This window comes from Amblyraja radiata, chromosome 32 (genome assembly GCF_010909765.2).
Source record: "Amblyraja radiata isolate CabotCenter1 chromosome 32, sAmbRad1.1.pri, whole genome shotgun sequence".
NCBI classification, from domain to species: domain Eukaryota; kingdom Metazoa; phylum Chordata; class Chondrichthyes; order Rajiformes; family Rajidae; genus Amblyraja; species Amblyraja radiata.
The window spans coordinates 19127237-19148293 of NC_045987.1; the positions used below are offsets into that span (position 1 = coordinate 19127237).

The 21057-nt window shown below is 40.7% G+C and overlaps 1 protein-coding gene across 1 annotated transcript; it reads right to left on the minus strand.

Annotated features, from left to right (window-relative positions):
• Positions 1 to 4499: 4499 nt before the first annotated feature.
• On the minus strand, positions 4500 to 20839 carry morn5 (MORN repeat containing 5). Its single transcript, XM_033048702.1, has 5 exons — positions 20754 to 20839; positions 11557 to 11704; positions 11242 to 11350; positions 10735 to 10866; positions 4500 to 5745 (listed from the first exon to the last, which is right to left on the minus strand). The coding sequence occupies exons 1-5, from the start codon at positions 20798 to 20800 to the stop codon at positions 5636 to 5638; spliced, it is 546 nt and encodes a 181-aa protein (XP_032904593.1). The 5' UTR covers positions 20801 to 20839; the 3' UTR covers positions 4500 to 5635.
• Between the last annotated feature and the right edge of the window lie 218 nt (positions 20840 to 21057).

Here is a 21057-nt window from a genome sequence, read left to right on the forward strand (position 1 = left end):
GAATCTTTGGACGGAAATGGACAGTCATTATTTTGGATCGGGACCCTTTCTCAAGAATGAAAGAGTGGAGAAGATAATGGGGAGGTGGCGTGGGGCAGCAGATGGCGTGAGATAAGCGAGGAGGGATGGATCGTGGATGGAGTCAGGTAGGAGAAGAGAAGGGTGGGGATAACACCACAGCTTGAGGTGCGATTGTTGGAGGTAACCAGGGGCTGTGGATGAGGGATTTTGATGGGAAAAGTAGAATATGGGGCCTAATAAGGAGGTGAGGTGGGCAGATGGGGGAGGTGGGGATCTGATGAGAGCAGTGGGCAGATAGAATGGGCGAAGAAGAAGCTGGGTGAGAGGGGGCAGAGTCTTATGGGAAAGAGTTTGGCTCAGAGTCAGGATGGATAACTGAAATGAGAGAAATCAATGTTCATGCCATTGGGTTGCAGACTACCCAGGAGGAGTACGAGGCGCTGTTACTTTAGTTTGTGTTTGGCCTCACCCTCGCAGTGGAGGAAGCCAAGGACAGACGGGTCAGTCTGAAGAAGGGTCTCGACCCGAAACGTCACCCATTCCTTCTCTCCAGAGATGCTGCTTGCCCCGCTGAGTTACTCCAGCATTTTGTGTCTATCTTCAGCAGCAATGGGAATTAAAATCACTAGCAATCAAGAGGTCTAGGTGTTCAGGTGGAAATTGAACTGCTATTGAAGACGGGGAGATTGATATTCCACAGAATGTGCATGTATCCAGCATCCATTCAATGCCTTTCTTTCTGGAAGAGGTTGGTAATTTTTAGTTTCCAATGCCTTTTAAATTAACTTGCATTGGATATTTGAAGAATCATAAATACCACAAACATCTTTAATAAATATTCTGTCTGTTTTCTCATTAAATTGATATGCAACAAACCAATTGACACCCCCTTCAACATTGATTGAAGGAGTATAGAACATAGAACAGTACAGTACATCATAGAACTGGAACAGGCCCCACCGCGCATAATGTCTGTGCTGAACAGGATGATGTTAATCTCCTCTGCCTGCACGTGATCCATATCCCACCATATCACATGCCTATCAAAGCCTCTTAAACATCACAATCCTATCTGTTTTCATCTTTACCCCCGACAGCACATTCCAAGCAAAACATCTTTATGTGTAAAATAATTGCCCCACACATCTCCTTTAAACTTTGCCTCTCACCTTAAAGCTATGCTCTCTAGTCTTTGACATTTCCACACTGGGAAAAAGGTTTTGCCCATCTAGTCTAGCTATGCCTCTCAAAATTATATAAGCTTCGATTACGTTTTCCCTCAGCCACCAATTCTCCAGAGATTTGATAAAACAATCCAAATGTATTAATTTCCCTCTAATTTAGGCAGAATTCCAGCAAACCTCTTCTGCACCCCCTTCAAAGCCTCCACATCATTGCTGTAATGGGCAGACAATAAAACTGCACACGATACTCCAAATGTTGCCTGAACAATGTTTTATAAAGCTGCAACATGACTTCCTAACTCTCATACTTAATGCCTAGATCAACGAAGGCGAGCTGGATATTCGAACACTATTCCAGTAAACATGGTTAATTAGCACTGTATATGTACTTTTGGCAAACAAAAAATTAATGCTGTAAATTAAAACTAAGAATTCTGGTGCAGGAAAGAATAGGAAGATCAGTATTTTGACAAGGGCCATTCACCAGAAAATCCAACAACAGTCCACCTTAACGGATGTGGGTGGATACAACCATTTCCAGCCTTTAATGCCAAGTATGCAGTCATTAAAATCTGTTCTCCTCTGTATTGAATGGACTGGGCTAAGAAATTTGCATTAGGCTGCTACAAGTGAATAATGATAATTTTTGATGTTTTGTCCAATTTGGGAGAAAATAAAGCTGCACACACAGTGGGCTGCAAGTTTAATGCCATGAGCTGAATCAAAGCGACTGTCTAAACTTACCTCAGGAAACCTTGTGACATTCAACTGCACATCACAAACGTGACCAATTTATTTCACAGATTTTAGATAAGACCCTTACAGCACCTGTCTACCAGAATGCTGCCTGGATTAGAGGGTATTTAGCTACAAAGAAAGGTTACATAAACTTGGATTGTTTTCTCTAGAGCACCAGAGGTTGAGGGAAGACCTCATAGAAGTACATAAAATTACCTGAGGCACAGATAGGGTAGATAGTCAAAATCTTCCCCCCTCCCCCCCCCCCCCAGGTGGAACTGTCAAAGACCAGGGAGTCCAGTTTTAAGGCGAGAGGGGCAAAGCTTAAAGGAGATGTACGAGATATTTGTTTTACACAGAGGGTGGTGGAGGGTGGTGGGTGCCTGGAATGCACAGCCATGCGTGGTGGTGAAGGCAGATACAATAGTTGTGTTTAAAAGTCTTTAAGATACGCACATGGAATGGCAGGGAGTGCAGGGGTGCGGATCACATGCAAGCAGAGGCGATTAGTTTAACCTGACATCATGTTCAGCACGAACATTGTGGGCCGAAGGGCCTTTTCCTATGCTGTTCTTCTCTGTGTTCCATGTTCTATCCATACATCACTCACCAGAAACTAACAAATCCAATGCAAAATCTAAGGGTATTCATATTGATTGCATGGGATTGGGATTTAAAGCTCTCCCATATTAGAGAAAGCAATTTCATGCTTGAAATAGTGTCCTTTATCCAGTAAACATGGACACGAAGTGCAAATCAGTGCAAAGAAGGGTCCCGACCCAAAATATCACCTATCCACGTTTTTTTCAGAGATGCTGGCTGTCCTGTTACTCCAGCAATTTTTGTCCGTGTTCGTAAATCAACATCTGTAGTTCCTTATTTCTCTCTATCCTTTACCCAGTCTCTGACGTTATAAATTCTCTAGTCTTGTTGTTAATTTGCAAGAACTTCTTTTGTTAGGAATACTGGAGTGAGCTGTGTGGATAATGTCAATGGTCTTATTAAAACTACTTTGTGGCCAAACATTCTGTGGAATCTGTGAGACGTTTCTTGAAACAATATCAGGATTCATTAGCTTTGTGAATATGTGGACATTAGAGTGATGTCACTGGATTTGTGGCCAGATTTTTTAGGAATCACAGCAAATTTCATTCCCAGGAGTAAAAAAACTCTGCCAGTCTCATGCCCTTAATTACCCACATATCTGAGCTGTATATAAGTCTGACTCCGACACCTTGCTTTGTTGGACATTTTTTTTAAGTTAACAAGGCATAATGACTGGACTATCCAGCTAAAGTGGGCATCACAAGCTGCCAAATCCTGTTAACATTTCAACTCTTCCTGAAGTGATCACAAGGCAGCTTGAACTTTGACTGGTTCGACCCCTTCACCACCTATCTCCACACTCCCATACAGATGTTTGCTCTCCAGTCAACTTGGCTTTTTAAATTTGTGCAAAGAAAGGCCTGTGTACGTATAAGGACCGCTCACATTCAATTGTTGAGTAGAGTTCAAGCAAGTATTCCCACTTAAAGAAACAGGCTTCCTGCTTAAACATTCAGTTTTTATTTCTGTGTCAATTGTAAGATTCTAAAAGCAATGTCCTTGAACCAATGTGAAAGCCATGGATCTTATCGAATGCTCCTGGATATGAAATAAATCAAGCAGTGGTCCTTAAAAGGTCATCTTAAAACTGATGTATTGTTTTTTTAATTCAGCAGTTATTAACTACAGTGCATCCACCTATGATTTGGAAGGTCTTATCACTTGCGGCACAGTCTAATACGCAACACCCAAAATCAATTCATAGTCAAAACAAGATCTAAACTGCAGATAACTATAGCAAATTCTCTCACTAAAAATAGGAAAATGCTAAAGAAGCACAAATCAAACACAATCCGGAACTAGCAATGCAGCTACCCACCTTGATTGATGGGAGATAAACACAAAATGCTTGAGTAATTCAGTGGGACAGGCAGCATCTCTGGATAGAAGGAATGGGTGACATTTTGGGTCGAGACCCTTCTTCAGACTTCAGTTTCTCCAGGCTACAAAAAAAAAACACACTAGTCCATCGCCAGTATCTCCTCTCCAGTTGTCCATTGCTAGCCCAAATCTTCCTGCCTTTCCCATCTTAAATTTAGCATTCAATCAGGCTCAGAACAGTGGGTGGCCTGCTGGTATGGTCAAAGCACCAGCTACTCTGTTACTGCACCACTCCGAAACAACTCCTTCGCTTACCCAATCTCCTTCTATCTAATCTAGACACAAGAGAATGCATTTTGGAATTTGGGTCAACAAACAAACAAACTGCCAGAGAAACTCAGTGGGTTGTGCAGCATCTTTGAGTGGAAATAGGTCAATATTTTGGTTTGAATCCTCACATTAGTCTCAATGCAGATTTCTTCTACAGTTGTTGCTGAGCCTTTGATTTTTCCAGCAGATTGTTTGTTGTTCCTTTGTTGTAGAGAATATGCTTTCTTTATTTGTGATTGTGCAGCAGCTACAAAGTACTGAGATAAATCAGAGGCAAAGTAGACACTAGCACATCAGGAATATTACAGTGCTTATTTTTCACTTTTATTTCCAAAATAAGATGGACAAGGATTGGCACCCTGCCATACAATCAATATATAGATCTACTTCCATTGTTGTGTCAAACATGAAGCATGGCATGTTCAAAATATAGATAATTTAGTACAGATGTGTTCCTACAGAATTCGGAACAAAGGATGTGGTATGTTTCATGCACAAGTCATTTGATAACCCTTTGTTGGGATACACAAGGCTAGTGAAGAGTTGTGTGTCCGTAACAAAACTGTCCTGAAATAATATCATCTTTTGACTTTTAAAATATGTTTTACTTTGAATACGTTTGAATTTACAGATATAAAGTTCAGATTCCTGACTATATAGTAAAACATAAAATGCATACTTTGTTGAAAATAGAGTTTTAACATTCAAGCTTACAAGTTAATAAATATTTTTCAATTTTCTACCAACACCCCTGTTAATCGGTTGCGGATTATTAATTACCGAAGGTCAGGCATACTTCACAGATGTCTCTATAAAACAGAGCAGATATCTTCAACACCTGGAAAACACTAAGAACATTCAAAAGACAATATGCCAAACTAAATCGGAAACCTGAACATGAATCTCAAAAGGTGGAACTCTTTACAAGTGTTTGCCTTCAATTGATAATCCTGTATTTTTACACTGTGTAACCTTTCACAAGATAACCAGAATGGAAATCAATTATCACTTTTGGAAACTAGGTTTACACTAAAAGGATTTATACAACATGTATTTAAGGTGGGTATTATCAGAAATAAAACACTCTATTTCTTCCAGGACAGGTGCTAGTCTGCATGTATCAGATCAAAACACTGCCCAGCACAATAATCAGGGCAGAAAATTGTGACATTGAGAAAAATTAGGCATCATAAATATTTCATGAGATGGGTGCACAAGATAGAAAATTGGGGAAAATTACTTAGAATTATTTCCTAATATTTCCTAAAACAACAAATCATATCTTTATAAAGCTAAGTTATGAATTTGTCACATTTTGTAAATGATGTGCGAGAAGGATTTAATTCTGACAAATTCTGCAAGGTTCACTATCTAATGTAAAACACGCTTAACACCAAAGGAATGAGGATACTACGTGACGACAGGCTCCATCCCAATCACGAGGGGTATCTCGGTAGCTGCTGCTGGTGCAGTTCAGGCCTGTATCCTGTTATCTGGTCCCAACCTTTCCGACAGGTGCGAACTATCCAGTTATGCTCATCGTCATCTGAAAACACAGACAGACATTTCCTTGTGACTTTTCAGATGTAAATGGAATTTTGCCAGTAAAGTTCAGGCTGTCGTATGCTGCAATTAGATTCAAATTGACTCAATCCTTCAGTCACAAACATTTGTATTCCTGCATGTGCAATCAGGAAAGGTTCCAATAATGCACTCTTTGTTACTTTATGACTTAGAATGGGCATCATGTCAGACCCACCACCTCATTGTTACATCAATTACATCTGCTTACTTGCATGTTTTTGTTGCACACACCATTCTGCTCAGGGTGGCCATCTACCATATTATAATGGCGGATGATAAACATATTTCAGTTTCAGCAGAGCCCGGGTAGGATAATTGCAGGAGATTTCATGGCTAATTGGAATCACTGCAGCTGCAACCTCTTCAGTGGCAACCCATGAACAAGATGAACTGGCCCATTGTTGTGAACAAGGCTTAAATCCTTCCCTGATTGTTCATAATTGGTGACGATGGCCTTAACAGCCACTTGACTAGCCTTTTCACACTCTACCTGGCTATGTGGCCACCACATTAAATCCCAGATGCCCAGGCTGAGTCCTGCCAGCTGCATGGGAACTAACTACTTTCTCTTATTCTCTCTCACCCTGTGACACTAGGTCAAACTCAAGAAACACATTTTATCACTTTTTAAAGCGCAATTAATGCTTGTGGCTTCATTTGTACCAGCTACCAGCCAACTATAATTATCGTTGAGCTTAACTGCAATTGTTTGTGGATGGTAATTAAAGCTTAAATACAATTGCTCTGCATCTTCTCACCTTTTATATAATTTACTCTTTAGATAACAGCTACATTTTCCCTTTTTAACATAACCCAACTCTGTAATCAACTGGAAATTGCTATTTGGCTGGTACTTTATCATTGGTAGAATCTCAATCTTACCATTTTCACCTTGCAAGGAATAGATTATTCAATATTTTAATACATTTTTTCAATATTAGCAGCAGGCAAATATTTTTAATGTAATCATTTTATAGATATATTGTGCTTTTGAAATTTACAATATTGTCAAATTTGATTTTTGTGATGTATAAGTTTCCTAACACTGTTTAACAGCAAAAAAAAGCACAAAGCAGATAGTTATATTTTCAAGTCAAGAGTGTTTAATGGTCATATGTACCAGCAACGAAACAGCAAAATTCTTACTTGCTGCAACTTTACAGGCCCATTAAAGCAATATTTAACAGAGTATTCGTTGGTATGCCGAATCTCTACAAACCTTTAAGGAAGTAGAGGTATTGATGAGCTTTCTTTGTAATTGCATCGATGTGCTGACCCCAGGAAAAATCTTCCGAGATATGCTCGCCCAGGAACTTGAAGCTGTTGACTCTCTCCACTGCCATCCCATTGATGAAAACTGGTTCATGGAACCCCGGCTTTCCCTTCCTGACGTCAACAATCAGCTCCTTGGGATTTTACTAATGTTGAGAGCAAGGTTGTTGTTCTTGCATTATCAATCTCCCTCCTGTATTCACTCATCATTACCCATTATTTGTCCAACAATGTTGGCATTGTCTATGAATTTAAGGATAGTGTTGGAGTTGTGTCTGGCTGCACATTCATGAGCACAGAGAGATTTTGTATGACATTCTGTTGAAGTTTATCTATCAGGGTATAACTATACAAAATCCTGATATTTGGGTCCAATGGTTCATTTTCATGTCTGGTAAATTGAGTGATAAAGTATGATTTTATGTTCATGCTTACTTTTTTTCTCTGACACTATTGACAGGTATAAAGTACCCACTAGTATGAAAGCAAAATAAGACTGCAGCTACTGGAAATCTGAAATAAAAACCAAAAATGTAGAAAACACTCAGCAGATCAGGCAGCATCGAACTGAAGAGAAGCAGTGAAAATATCTCAGGTTGGTGACCCATTATCAGAATTGGGTAAGAGATAAAAATGAGAATTTTAAGTTGCAGAAAGGGTGGCGGAGATTAGATTGGTTGGAGGGAGTATTTGTGGCCAGGTCAATGGGGTTAATGTGGTATTTAGAGGGAGATTACACATTCTTGCTCTGTGTTGCTAATATTTGGACTGCGGAACATGCCCAGCAGGTCAGGCTGTACTAATGGAGAGAAAACACAGGGTCAAAATCCCAGGTCGATGACTTTCACAGAATGGACAAACCCATTATGGAAGTGAGAAACTAGTGGAGAATTTAAAATTGAGACTGGAAGGCTGCTACATGCCCCGATAGAAGATGGAATGCTTTTTGTCAAGCTAACATTGGGCTTCATTGTAACATTATAGCAGATGCAACAAGCAACAGAGTTCAAGGTCACTCCTGCAGGATGAACACGGGTGCTCGGCAAAGCGATTACTCAATTTGTATTTCGTTTTTATGAAGCAGAATGACCACATTGTGAATATCAAATGAAATATAATAGATTGAAAGTACATGTGAACACTGCTTCGCCGAGAAAAAACAGTTTGGGGGGGGGGGTTCCCAAGATGGCGAGAGAAGAATGAGATGAAAGGAGTTGCATTACGCAGTTGCAATTGCTTGGGGCAGATTCTTCAGAGAGGAATGGTTAATGGGGCAGAGTGGTTAAATGATGGACCAAAGAAGCCTGAAGGAAGTGATCCCTTCAAAATGCTAAGAGGAGAGGGGAGGCGGCTATATATCTAATGGTGTAATGTTGGAGCTGGGGAAGGATATTTTTTGAATGGAGGCTGTAGGGTGGAAGGTGAAGAACGGGAAAAAATCTAATCTTGCTCTGTCCAGGAGGAGAGAAGGTGATAGCAATGGATGAGAGGTGGTGAGGGCTCTGTCCACTTTGGTAGAGGGGAAAATGTGGTTGAGGAAGAAAGAAGACATTTCAGAGAAACCTGTGTAGAAGGTTTCATTAGTGGAGGAAATACAAGGGAGGTGGTGGTCCTGGAAGAATGGAATGGAATTCTTAAGGAGCCAGGGTGAGAATAAATAGTTGAAAGAGTTAAGGAGGTCCGTAGGTATGTATTGGATGTTTGTAGGTAGCCTATCCCAAGATGAGAAAATACCCATTGGCATTTATTGCAATATATATATATATAACATGGATATTTTGTCTTCCATTCCTCTGTCTGATCACTTCTGGAAGTTGCAGTAAACTGTTCACAACCTTAACATTATACATGACTCAAAGTTGACCTAGCTCTTGGTCATATATAATGCTAATGATGTGAATGGTGTCTGGACCTTTACCAAGCTGTCTCCTTTCCTCTCTATAACATTGCCTATTTCCTTCTCAGCATCAGCTTTTCTGTGACCTTGTTACGTCCAGAGTTAGAAATTCCAATCCACTCCTTACTATTGTTCTTTGATCAAATGGCTTCAGAAACCGTTGGCTCATTCTAAAATATGTTGACTTGCCGTAACTTGTACTAATTCCTGTTCACACATGCTCACATACATTGGTTCCCAATACAATATATATTCTGTCCCCGTTAACAAATACCCCAATGGTTCACTTTCCAATCATTGTTCCATCTCTTAGCTAACTTGTTATGCTGTCTACATTCTTGCCTCTTGTGCAATCTCTATTTTTGTTGTTTCATTATGGATCAGTATTCATTCAGTTGCTGAACCACAAGAACTGGTATTCCCCTTAAAACTTCTCTGACATTTTTTGAAGGACAATTAGGGACATCAATTGCCCCTTGCCAGTGATACCCATATTTCATGAAAGCATTAAGTAGAGTTATCTGCAAACTTGCCTCATCCTTATTTTATTCCTCAACTTGGGGAGGGAAGATACCTGCTTCCTTCAGAATGGAGCAGAGAATCAGTCTTATGGTGGGCTCGGACCTGAAACGTGGCTTATCCATTCCCTCCACAGATGCTGCCTGACCCGCTGAATGACTCCAGCAATTTGTGGTTTGCACCTTATTCTTTCATTTACATTTAAAGTAGTAGACTACATCTTAAAAAAGGTTAGAAACTAGAGTTCATTTTTGGGTAGATATACAAAGTCATTTCTTTCTCTGTGAAGAGCAATACTGTAGTGCCAAAAAAGCAGCAGATTTACACCCTGCTTATCAGTGAAACAACACCAGTCTTTACAGAGCAGACGGGTTAAAGGTCGAGGAACCTGTGCATCCTTTAAAACCACTCCCTGACCAAAGAGAAACGGCAGCATTTTATGCTAACCTGATTGGTCTTTGGAGTTGAGCAGAGAGTTTCCTGAATGTTTCCTACCATCCGCTTCTGCGAGCTCCAAGCTGTAGCCAGAAGCCTTGGTGTTTCCTGTCCCTCCACACAGAAGGAGCTTGAGGTCTGTCTCTTTTATCCCACCCTTCTTCCTCGGTTCCTCTTGCCCACAGCTGTTCATGTACTCTTCCTCTACAGTGCTGGCCTTCTGGCCCATACTATCTCTCTCAAGGGAGCACAGTTCCTCTGCATGTTGGACATCAACTGCCTCACAATTGTGTTTTCATTTTCCCCAAAGGAAGGTTGCGGCAGTATATCTTTGTGAAAACGCCCTGGCTTTGGGCTTGACTTTTATACAAAGCAGCTTGACGTACAAAATGAAAGCAATCAATCCTGTGCAGGCAACAGTAGAATAAGGCTTGAACTTTTGTAGATGAAAGCAAATGTCAGAGAAAAAAATTTGCATGTTAAAAGACCAAAATATTGATTCATATTTAAACCACAAACTCTGACTGAGCTCAAAGTCAGCCGTGATTAAATTCCGCAGCACGGTTCATCAGACTTATGACGTTGTTTCCATTTAAAAATATAATTAGATACACTTCAATATTGTTTGCATGTAGTCATATTGGGATTGCAATGAATCGTGCAAAACTTGCTACTATTCCAAAAACATGCAATGGAACATGAAGAGACAAGAAACAGAGTTGCAAGTCAGTACACATGTGATGGAAATTTCGTTTTAAAAAATATATATAATTATTTCCAGAGTATTGACAAAGGTAGGAAACATGGATGTGTTCCTATGAAACTTACCCGCATTACGAAGAAATTCATTATTGTAATCAGAGATGACCCTTGTTCGTGGGTTGTAGAAGCCATCACCGCAGTCATAGCAACCTGCTGGTATTGTTCTTGGAGGATCTCGGTTTGTCAACTGGGATCGACCTTAGCCAAGGAAAGAAAGATCAACAGATTACCACACCTTCTATAGCATGTAGCGTTCTGCATTGTAGATGACTGCATTAATAATAAATTCAGCATTCAGTATTAATGCAGTCATCTCACTCTGAGAATAAAGGTTGACAGGTTTATGAGAATTTTTACTCAGCCTTAAATAGTGTTCATTCCGTATACAGTAGGTTTTGTTTTGGTTTAATAACTACACAGATCATGATACAGATAGATTGATGTGACTGAGCATGTAAAATGTATCATATAGTTAAAATAATATTATTTTTAAACACATGGATGTACTTATGTCACTCATTATTTACTGTGTGCAATGTAAAAATGTATTTTTGATGTTTTCTTATCACATACCTGCTGGCTTCAATCCATTACATATTTCTGTATAAAAGCGCCTGTCATAACCATCACAGTAGTTCCAGTCTTCGTCATATTCTAAGCCATCTGCAAATATGTAGCTACCCTGAAAAGCAAGTGTAGTCAATCAAAAGTTTCAGAAATTATGTGGAGGTACTGCAGTGTTGGTAACATGAATGGTAACTCAGAAGACATTCTGATAGACAGTGTGAGTGGGTGGAATCACTGATCACATTAATAAATTATTATTAAAGACTAACACATACCGACTAAATCATTCCTATTGTTTTCCATATAATATTCAAATCAAACCTGTATTACAGCTCCAGAGTCCCAGGTGGCCACATATTTGCTTCCATTGGGAAAATATAAGGTTCCATGACCGTGAAACATGCCGTCTCGCATTTCTCCTTCGTATCTTGTTTCTGTTGGGAGAGTATACTCCCCGTATCCTTCCATCCTGAAGGAAAACAGAAAAACAAGAGAGAGAGAAAAGAGCAAAAGAAAAGGCAAATTCAAAGAAAAGCTTCATTGTTACTGGCTGGTTGTTCCCAATGACAGTAAGTGAATGTGATGGAATATAATCAAGGGTTTCCTTGATTATTTCATAGAATCATTCAAATTTCAACAATTCTCTGTAAAGTTATTCTAAAATAGATTGGGTATTTTTCTTTCGGTTAATTTCGCCATAAGAACTCATGCAGATTCCAAAGGAGTTTGAAGCAGCTCAGTAAAACTGGTATTGTAGGTAAGTAATTTTTTGCCTTCATGAATGAGGTCAATTTTAACCCTGCTCGCCTGATAGATGCCAGGAGGGTGGGCAATTAAAATCCACTGATGTCATTGGGGCTTGATTGCTATTTTAATGGATATGAGCAGGAAGTTACTATGATTTCCCACCAGGTCAACTTTAGGCAGAAGAGGAGTGAAAACAGAAGAGGCTGTGTAAGACAAGCTTTGTTAATATTTCTCTGTGAAGCCAGGAGAAACAGGAATGGTCCTCTGGGTCTCACAAGGAATCCCAAAACCACAATTTCCCTGGACACCCTGTTACCCAGTTTACAAAAAAACTGTCTGAATCTACTCAAGCTAGCAGTATGTTGCAGGTGGTGGCAAGGTTAATATTATTGAGGCCTCCAAGTTAGCATTGCCCCGATGCCCTGAAATATAACTGAAACAAATATCTGGGACTGCCAACCAATCACATTCACAGCTGAAATCCTCTTTTCCCCTGGCCAATTTATCCTCTCCCATAGCCTTTTGCCAAATTAATGGATTGGGAATCTTAGAGACATAGTATCATAGCATGGAAACAAGTCCGGGCTAATGTAGCAATACATTAAGAGCTGGAGCAAACTCAGCAGGTCAGGCAGCATCTATGCAAGGAGATAGATTGGCAATGTTTTGGGTCGAGACCCTTCTTCTGACTAAACTGAAGAAGGGTCCCGACCCAAAATGTCATCTCTCCATTTTCATCTACAGATGCTGCCTGACCCGTTCTTCCAGCAATTTGTTTCTTTTGCTCAAGATTCCAGCAACTGCAGTCTCTTATGTTTCCAGACTAATGGGCTTTCTTCAGCACATCATCTACCTACAGTGTAATCTTCAAGAATCTTTGGCCTTTTCTTCCAAGATCAATACTATCTAGGACCCTGCCATTCATGATGTGTATCCTAGACTCATGAACACTCCCAAAATGTATGACATCATATTTCTCAGCTCAATTCACATTGATATAACCCTGTGCCTGCAGGTACACAATCACACTTTCAACAAACTCCTGCAAACATGCCTGCAACAGCTTCAAGAATCATATGTTGCATTAATGCAATGCTAGCCTTGATTCTACTGCTTGTGGCAACATAGCACATAACTGCCACAAAATTTGCTCTTACTTCTTAAAATCGAACGACGACTAGAAATGTCAGGAGGGTATAATGGAAATCATGCAGGGCTGAAGAGGGAGCTGCTGTCCAAAGTTGTGGTTAAGCCACTGATTTACATTTCCCAAGTCTGCTCTGTCTTCATTAAGAGCTCCAATGTTAGTCTCACCTGAGCCACTCCAGGTTGTGTTCTGTCCTCACAGCATTGCCAGCCTTAAGTATGTGGGTGGAAATTTTCATCTGCGATAACATTATTGCACTTAGGACCCATTCTGTTGATAGGCTATGTTGTAATCCCACCATTACCAAAACACTTGGTGGAAATTAAAAATGGTTTCTCTCAAGGCCAGCATATGGTGGTAAATCCCACAATAACTGTGTTGGGTGTAATTTCTATTTAATATTTTAATTTATTGAAATAGGCACTGAAGATAAATTAAGACTAATCAATGTGATTACAAGAGTAGGTGTTACTGACATTATTGAGATTTGGGGATTCTGCTGGTGGGGCAACATGACTTTTGTAACTTTCGGTGGTGCTGTGGCAATGCAGACATACAGTTTGTAGTTTAGATACTTTTATAGTTCAGTCAGGTCATGGATTGAAAATGAACAAAGGAATACTCCAGGAAGGGAAGAAGTGATATGTGTTGACAAATAAATCCTTGTTGTCTCCAGCCCAATCAGGAAGTAAGACATTTGTAGGATGGGTTAACTGATCAACAGCACGATTGTCAAAGTCATGTCATATTGTTCAACAGTGCAGTTCAACGGGAGGAATCTGCACCAATTTGAAGTGGTTGCGAGCTTTGTCACAGATTTGGGACAGGTTGCTGAACTCTGCTGTCTGGTACAGATTTGTAGGAAAATGATCATGAAGATAGTAGACATACATTCAATGTTGATAACTGGCTCCAATGCATGTTCTACATATCAAGTGACAATTTAGAAGGTGAATAAGATCTTTGCTTCTTGTGGTTTTTGAGTTTCTTTTTGACCATGGAAGCAACTCTGGCAGTGCTGAATTTGGAAGGAAGGGAATCAAGTATCTATGAATGGCTGCACCCCACTCAACCTCAAACAGTGAGCTTGTCTGGTGATCGGTGGCTAGTAAAAGGGCAGCATGGTGGTTCAGCAGTTTGTGTAGATGCCTCACAGTTCACGGTGGTGTAGGATTCTGTAGGTGTCTCACAGTTCATGGTGGTGTAGCAGTATGTATAGGTGCCTCACATTCCAGGAACCCAGATTCAATCCTGACCTTGATGTGTGGAGCTTGAACTTTCTCTCCATGACAGTGTGGGTTTTTGCTGTTTCCTCCTGCAGCTCAAGGATGTGCTAGCAGGCCAATTGCTCACTGTGAATTACTTCTTGGTGTCGGTAAGTGGCAGATGAATCAAAGGGGAATTGAGACAAAAATTACATGTTTCTTATTACCCTGCCAGAAAACACCGCACACCCAACAGAGGTACTACAAGTGGGAAGACTTGTCAGGATGCATTTAGATCTGGCAAGGCCAGAGCCTAGTGCTACTATGTATTCCAAACAGGCAAAACAGGTTAGCGGTGATCACGAACACACATCAGCATATTTATTTTCTTAGAAGTCTGAGAGGATTTAACATGCCACGAGGATCTTCTCATACCTCTAGTTGCGCTATAGAAAGTAATGCATCACAGTCTAGCATGACAACTCCTCTGCTCTTGACCGCCTGAACCTGTAGACAATGGTGAACATAATCCAGTCGACACAGGCTCGTCACTTCCATTCATCCAGTCCAACATCACAGTACGTTGCATCAGGAAAGCTGGAAGTATCATCAAGGATGCCCGCCAGCCTGACCTTTCTTTTTTGTTCTTTCTTCTGGGAGAAGGTAGAGAAGTCTGAAAGCCTGGTATCCAAATTTAAGAACAGCTTCTTCCCCACTGCTATAAGATTCCTGAACCAACCACTTTTTTGCACCTCCATCCCTGAGATGGGAGGGCAGCACAGTGGCACAGTAGTAGAGGTGTTGCCATACTGCGCCAGCGACCTGGGTTCGATCCTGACTATGGGTGCTCTGTGTACAGAGTTTGTATGTTCTCACTGTGACCACGTCAGTTTTCTCTGGGTGCTCCGGTTTCTTCCCACATTCGAAAGTCTAGGTTTGTAGGTTAATTGCTTCAGTGAAAATTGCAAATTGTCCCATGTGTGTAGGATATTTCTAATTTACAGGGTGATTGCTGGTCGGCACGCCCTTGAGTGGACCGAAGGCCTGTTTCTCTAAAGTCTAAAATTGCTGCCACGTATCCTACCTCTACCTCATTTGGTTATTGTTATTATTGTTATTGTTTAGGTTTTTTTGCACTTCTTCATATTGTACTACAAATCTTTGCATCATTCTGCTACCTTACACTTGCCATTGTATTTCTTGATGTATTTATCATTACCATGTATACTGTTTATTCCATGTGCTTTATGTAAGCAAGGAATTTCATTGCAACCTGTTAGAAACTAATAGAATCTGATTCTGAACATATTGTTATAACATATAAAGCATGTTGGGTGATCCTTTTCATTGTGTTCCTCTGATCTATTCTTTCTCTCCTCTCAGCATCCAATTTGAAATTGAGTTCAAGCCTGTGACAGGCATTTCTGGGTTCAGACACCGCATGCTATTTATCAGTCTTCAATAAGATCTGTTAGAGATCTGCATGGTTGCTTTTCCCCATTCACAGATCCTAGTCATCCTGTAGAGGGAGCAATGATTTTTGGATGGTTGGCTGACAGGAACCCCCAGCTCACAAGTATGCAGAAAGTGTAGGGCTGGACGAGGAGGGACAAGTGGTGTTCATTGCCACCAGATATAATATCAAATAAATAGGCAAATAATGGCTGCAAATATCTCTTTGCTTACCACCAGAAACACTGAAGACCTCTGACATTTACCCGGCATACATAATCTTTCTAAGTGATTATTTTTTAGAGCAATTATTCCTAAATAAAATGACCTTATTAATCAGATTGCTTCTACTCCATTCTGATATGTTAGGTTTGATAAATCATTGTATAAAGCATAGGATAGAATAGGTAAATATTGTCATTTCCCAGAAAGGGGTTAGATTTGGAATGATCTTTTAGCCTTCAATATTGTGCTGTTAATAAAAATTATTTGCACTTGTAGAGGCAGCACAATCTAGGGAATTGGATGAAAATAAATCAAGAAAATCAGGAACTATTAACAGAACTATTCCACACAAAGTCCAAGATATACAGTATTTGGATCAGTTGCCAGGGAGGTCTCTGAAGAAAAAAATGCAAGTGAATTGAAAGGACATCTGGATTTGTTAATGCCTTTTATATTCTCCAGCAGTGAAAAGTTGATGTAAATAGAATTTATCGTCACTCTCTGGTACAGTTGGGAAAGTACAATTTATTCTCGAGCAGCTTTAGTGGTGCAAATAAAATCCATATTTCTCATTCAGCAATACATAAAAATATCTAGATTTATCTTGCTCTTGAATTAAGTTAAAAGAGGAAATCGCTGAGAGAGATCCAGCTTCAAAGCTGCACGCTTGAATCACTTTGCGAATCAATAAGCCTGGAAAAAAAACAAGTGCTTCTAGTTTTTATTAAAACAGGAATTTCAGGCCCCTGCTGGCAGCAGGGGGATATTGCAGCAATAATGCAAACATACAGCTCAACACAGACAGTTCACAGCAGATAAGAAATCCGCCAATAAAAGTGAACAAGAAGGTAGAAAGTAAAATTCTTTAAAATCCAAGAGTAATATTTAAGTTTGCAATAAATTCTCTGGAATCAAGCTGTTTTATAAATTACTTTTTATTTTAAAATATAATCTAAATGTCATGAAATGCTGCAGGCTCACTTTCAGCTTTGTATATTGTTTATAGAATCCAGTGATTTCTCCTTTGGTGCACTGAGATTGAGTTCTGCTATATTATGAAAGTAGTTGTTTAGACAACTCATTCCAATTCCAATTTAAATTCTATTTCCAATACTTAGCATTCATATTTCATATATATATCATAATTTTATGAAAAACAATCAAGCTTTTCAGTGTGCTCATTTATACTAAAGAACTTTGAACATAGAACAGTAAAACACAGGAATCAGTCCTTCGGCCCACAATGTTTATGCCGAACATGATGCCGAGTTAAACTAATCTTATCTGCATGTACATGATTTGTGTCCTTCCAATCCCTACGTATGAACCTTTTAAATGCCACTATCATACCTACCACTACCACCACTGCCGGTAGCATATTCCAGGAACCCACCACCTTCAGGGTAAAAGACTTGCCTCACACATCTCCTTTAAACTTTGGTCCCCTCACCTTAAAGCTATGGCCTCCAGTCTTTGACATTTCCATCCTGGAGAAAAAGGTTCTGACTGTCTACGCTGTCTATGCCTCTAGCAATTTTATACAGGCACTCCCCAACTTACAGAAGGGTTATGTTCTGTAAATCCTTATGCAACTCAGATTTTACACCACTACGAATCACCTTAAAACTAGGTAGAAACAAGGAACTGCAGATGCTGGTTAATACACAAAATGACACAAAGTGCTGGAATAACTCAGCAGGTCAGGCAGTATCTCTGGAGAACATGGATAGGTGATGTTTCAGATTGGGACTCTTCTTCAGACTGATTCAGTTACTTGCTGAGTTACTCCTGCACTTTGTGTCGTTTCACCTTTAAACAAGGTACTGATGCCACTGGTCTGCACCAAAGTGACGGCTGATAGGGAGAAGTGGCAGCTGGTGAGAGGTGAGGGAGTCCCATGGTGGCCCAGTGCATTCTGTCAGTAGTGGCGGCCTGAAGCGCTGTCAGTCAGCGTCTACAATGTGAGCCCAAACAACAGCCGCATGAAATGGACAGTGTGGCAGCTGGTAAAGAAGAGCTCACTGGTACACTTTGTGGAAGATATCGGCGACTCAGTTGCTCTCCACCGCCTCACTCGCCTTCCCAGTGTCACACCGACAGTGGCCCAAACTGGAAGAGTAGCAAGCCCAGATGATGCTTTTACATCTATGAAGCCATCCTCCTGCTACCAAAATTGTGTTTCTCACTTTTATTAAACCATTGGATCATAGCGAAACCCACCGACCTCTATAAGCATGCTGGGTCCCGACAATGGCTGCAAAGCATCCAAAGCCCACAGCGTTGCAAGCCCAGGCTTGGTTGCACTTGCCCATCCTCCATCCAATTGCAATTTAAAATTTCCGATTCAAAGTAGTTGCTAAGGAATAGGTTTCAGGAAGAGTCAGTAGTTTCTCACCGGTTGTGAACCGTTTACATAAGTGCGAGTTTACCAAGTAACCTACCACATAAGTTGGAGAGTGCTTGCATACTATAATCTATCTAATTTTCCCTAAGAGGAAACTACTGTAGATAAGTACCACAGAGAAAGGAATAGAAGGATATACTGATGTAGTGGATGAAAGGAGTGAGTAGATCATAACAAAATTATGATCAGTTGGGTTGAATGGCCCATTCCTGTCCCTGTGTAAAAACAATATATATTGTAACTAATAGCATAGAGTGAAACAGCATAAGAAGTTCCGATGTATCAGATGCAGCAGAATCTGAATTCCGAGAGTGAACTTTAACACTGACTGTAGTAAAGTGATGTTCAACAGCTGGAATAACTTCCCAGAAAGGGCTATGAGGCAAGCACAATGCATTCAACAAAGATTTTTATTAGAAAATGGTACAACAGGTAATTTGGATAGATGAACACAGAGCGCCCATCATCAGTTGAACCTAATTTGTGCAAATTTATTTCACTGATGAATGTGGAGACTTGGTGTAGGAGTGAAAATATTATTATTGGCTTATTCATTCTGTGCCATACATTTTTTATATACACATTGCAGTCTCAGTAAATTAAAATTAATAATCCTTACAGAATTTATTTTTCACAAAATATGTTGATTTGTTCAGGATGGTGGAGAGGGTATTGATGAGCCAGTTGCAAAATAACTGTGTTATGATTTGTGAAGGTGCTGAGTAAGAAACCTATGGCTATAAAGAATATTAACAGCTTCAAGATGGATGACAGAATTACATTTTGTATTAAAAACTTCAACTTTGACACTTCTCAAAAACACCCTGCAACATGGTAAGCTTCTGAAAGAGGACGTGGGTGTATATTTTCACTCCCCAACCTACATTCCGAGGTTTTCTGCTTGCAATCTACTTGTAGAAGATCAGGGAGATCTCCGAGATGCAAAGAGGTTTTGCTGCAATTGTACGAAGCTCTGGTTAGATTGGAACTTTAGTTTTGTATGCGGTTATGATCTCCTTATATAAGGAAAGATGTTCTCTCACAATGGGGTGGGTACAGCAAAGGTTCATCAGATTGATTTCTAGGATTACAAGATCAACATAGAAATTGAGATGGGGTCAATTTTGCACATAAGTTTGAAGAAGGGTGCTGACCAAAAGCGTCACCTCTCCCTTGTTCTCCAGAGATACTGCCTGATCCGTTGGGTTATTCCAAAGGACCTATTTCATGCTGCATGACTCTGAGGACTTGTGGTTACAACCTAAGGATGGAGTTAAGCCACATCTAAGATGGATAGATTTTTTTGCACTTAGAATGTGGTGCACCTCGAGAATTCTCCACCACTAAAAGGAGTTTGAGCCAAGGTATATTCAAGAAGTGCGGCACAGTGGCCAGCAAAGATACTAGAGCGGAGCTATACTATACTATAAGATACTATACTCCGCTATAGTATCTTCGGTGGCCAGCAGTAGAGTTGCTGTCTTACAGTGCCAGAGACCCGGGTCTGTGGGTACTGTCTGTACTCCCTGTGACCACGTGAATTTTCTCCCGGTGCCCCAGTTTCCTTCCACACGCCAAAGACGTGCAGGTTTGTAGTTTAATTGGCTTCTGTAAATTGTCCCTGATGTGTATGATAGAACTACTGTACAGATCGCTGTTCGGTACGGACTCGGTGAGCTGAAGGGCCTGTTTTCATACTGTATCTCTAAAACTAAAGAGTTGGGATATTTTCCCTCCGGCTAGAGATATCAAAGGATACGAGGAAAAATTTGGAAAAGGGATGATCAGCCATGATCAGGGATGTCTGCTCCTGCTCTTGTTTTATCCGCTTCTATAATGTGTTGGTTAAAGAAAGCCGTATATTTCTAAGCCTATTTTTACATTCCAATACACTCTACACAATTTTAAGCTCTCTTGATATGTAGCTAGTTTATAAATGGGAGGTAGCAGAGCAGAGGATGTGCACACGGGAAGGTCCTACAAACAGCAATGTAGAACGTCGTGAGTGATTGAGGAATCATTATTGCCCAAGACACTGAGGATAACTCCCTGACAGTTGTCCAAACAGACCTGGGACCAAGGGACTGGATGAGGCTACAGCGCGGCGCTCCCTCGGCACTGCCCCAACACGCGGCGCTCTCTCTTCATTGCCCCTCCAACAGCGCGGCGCACCCTCAGCACCAAAGGCCATAGAGCGGGGCTCCATGATCTTTGCTATTGCTCAGCACTGCATCGACTTCGCCGCGCTCCCCCGGCATTGATGACAGCGCGGCGCTCCCTCGCTAGTGCCCGGTTGGGCGGCGCTCCCCCCGGTCGCCAGCCCGTGCCAGACCACTACCTGCCATGGTGGTATTCCCCGCCGTAGCTGCTGCCCGTGTACTCCATGATGGCGCCGCCTTCTTCCCCCGCACCGCTGCCGTCCGCCCCCACAACAATGTTACCATGGCAACCGCGCCCTTTGACCCCTCCCCCATACAACAGCCAAAAAGCTAACTCCCCCCCCCACTCTTCATTTACATACCCAATGACATTTAATATGGGAAATGAAAGTTAAAGGCGGAATTTATAACAAATCTATTATTTAATTGGGAATTTAACAAAGAACCGCCCAGTTGTGATAGACAGCGTTTCAATCCAATCAG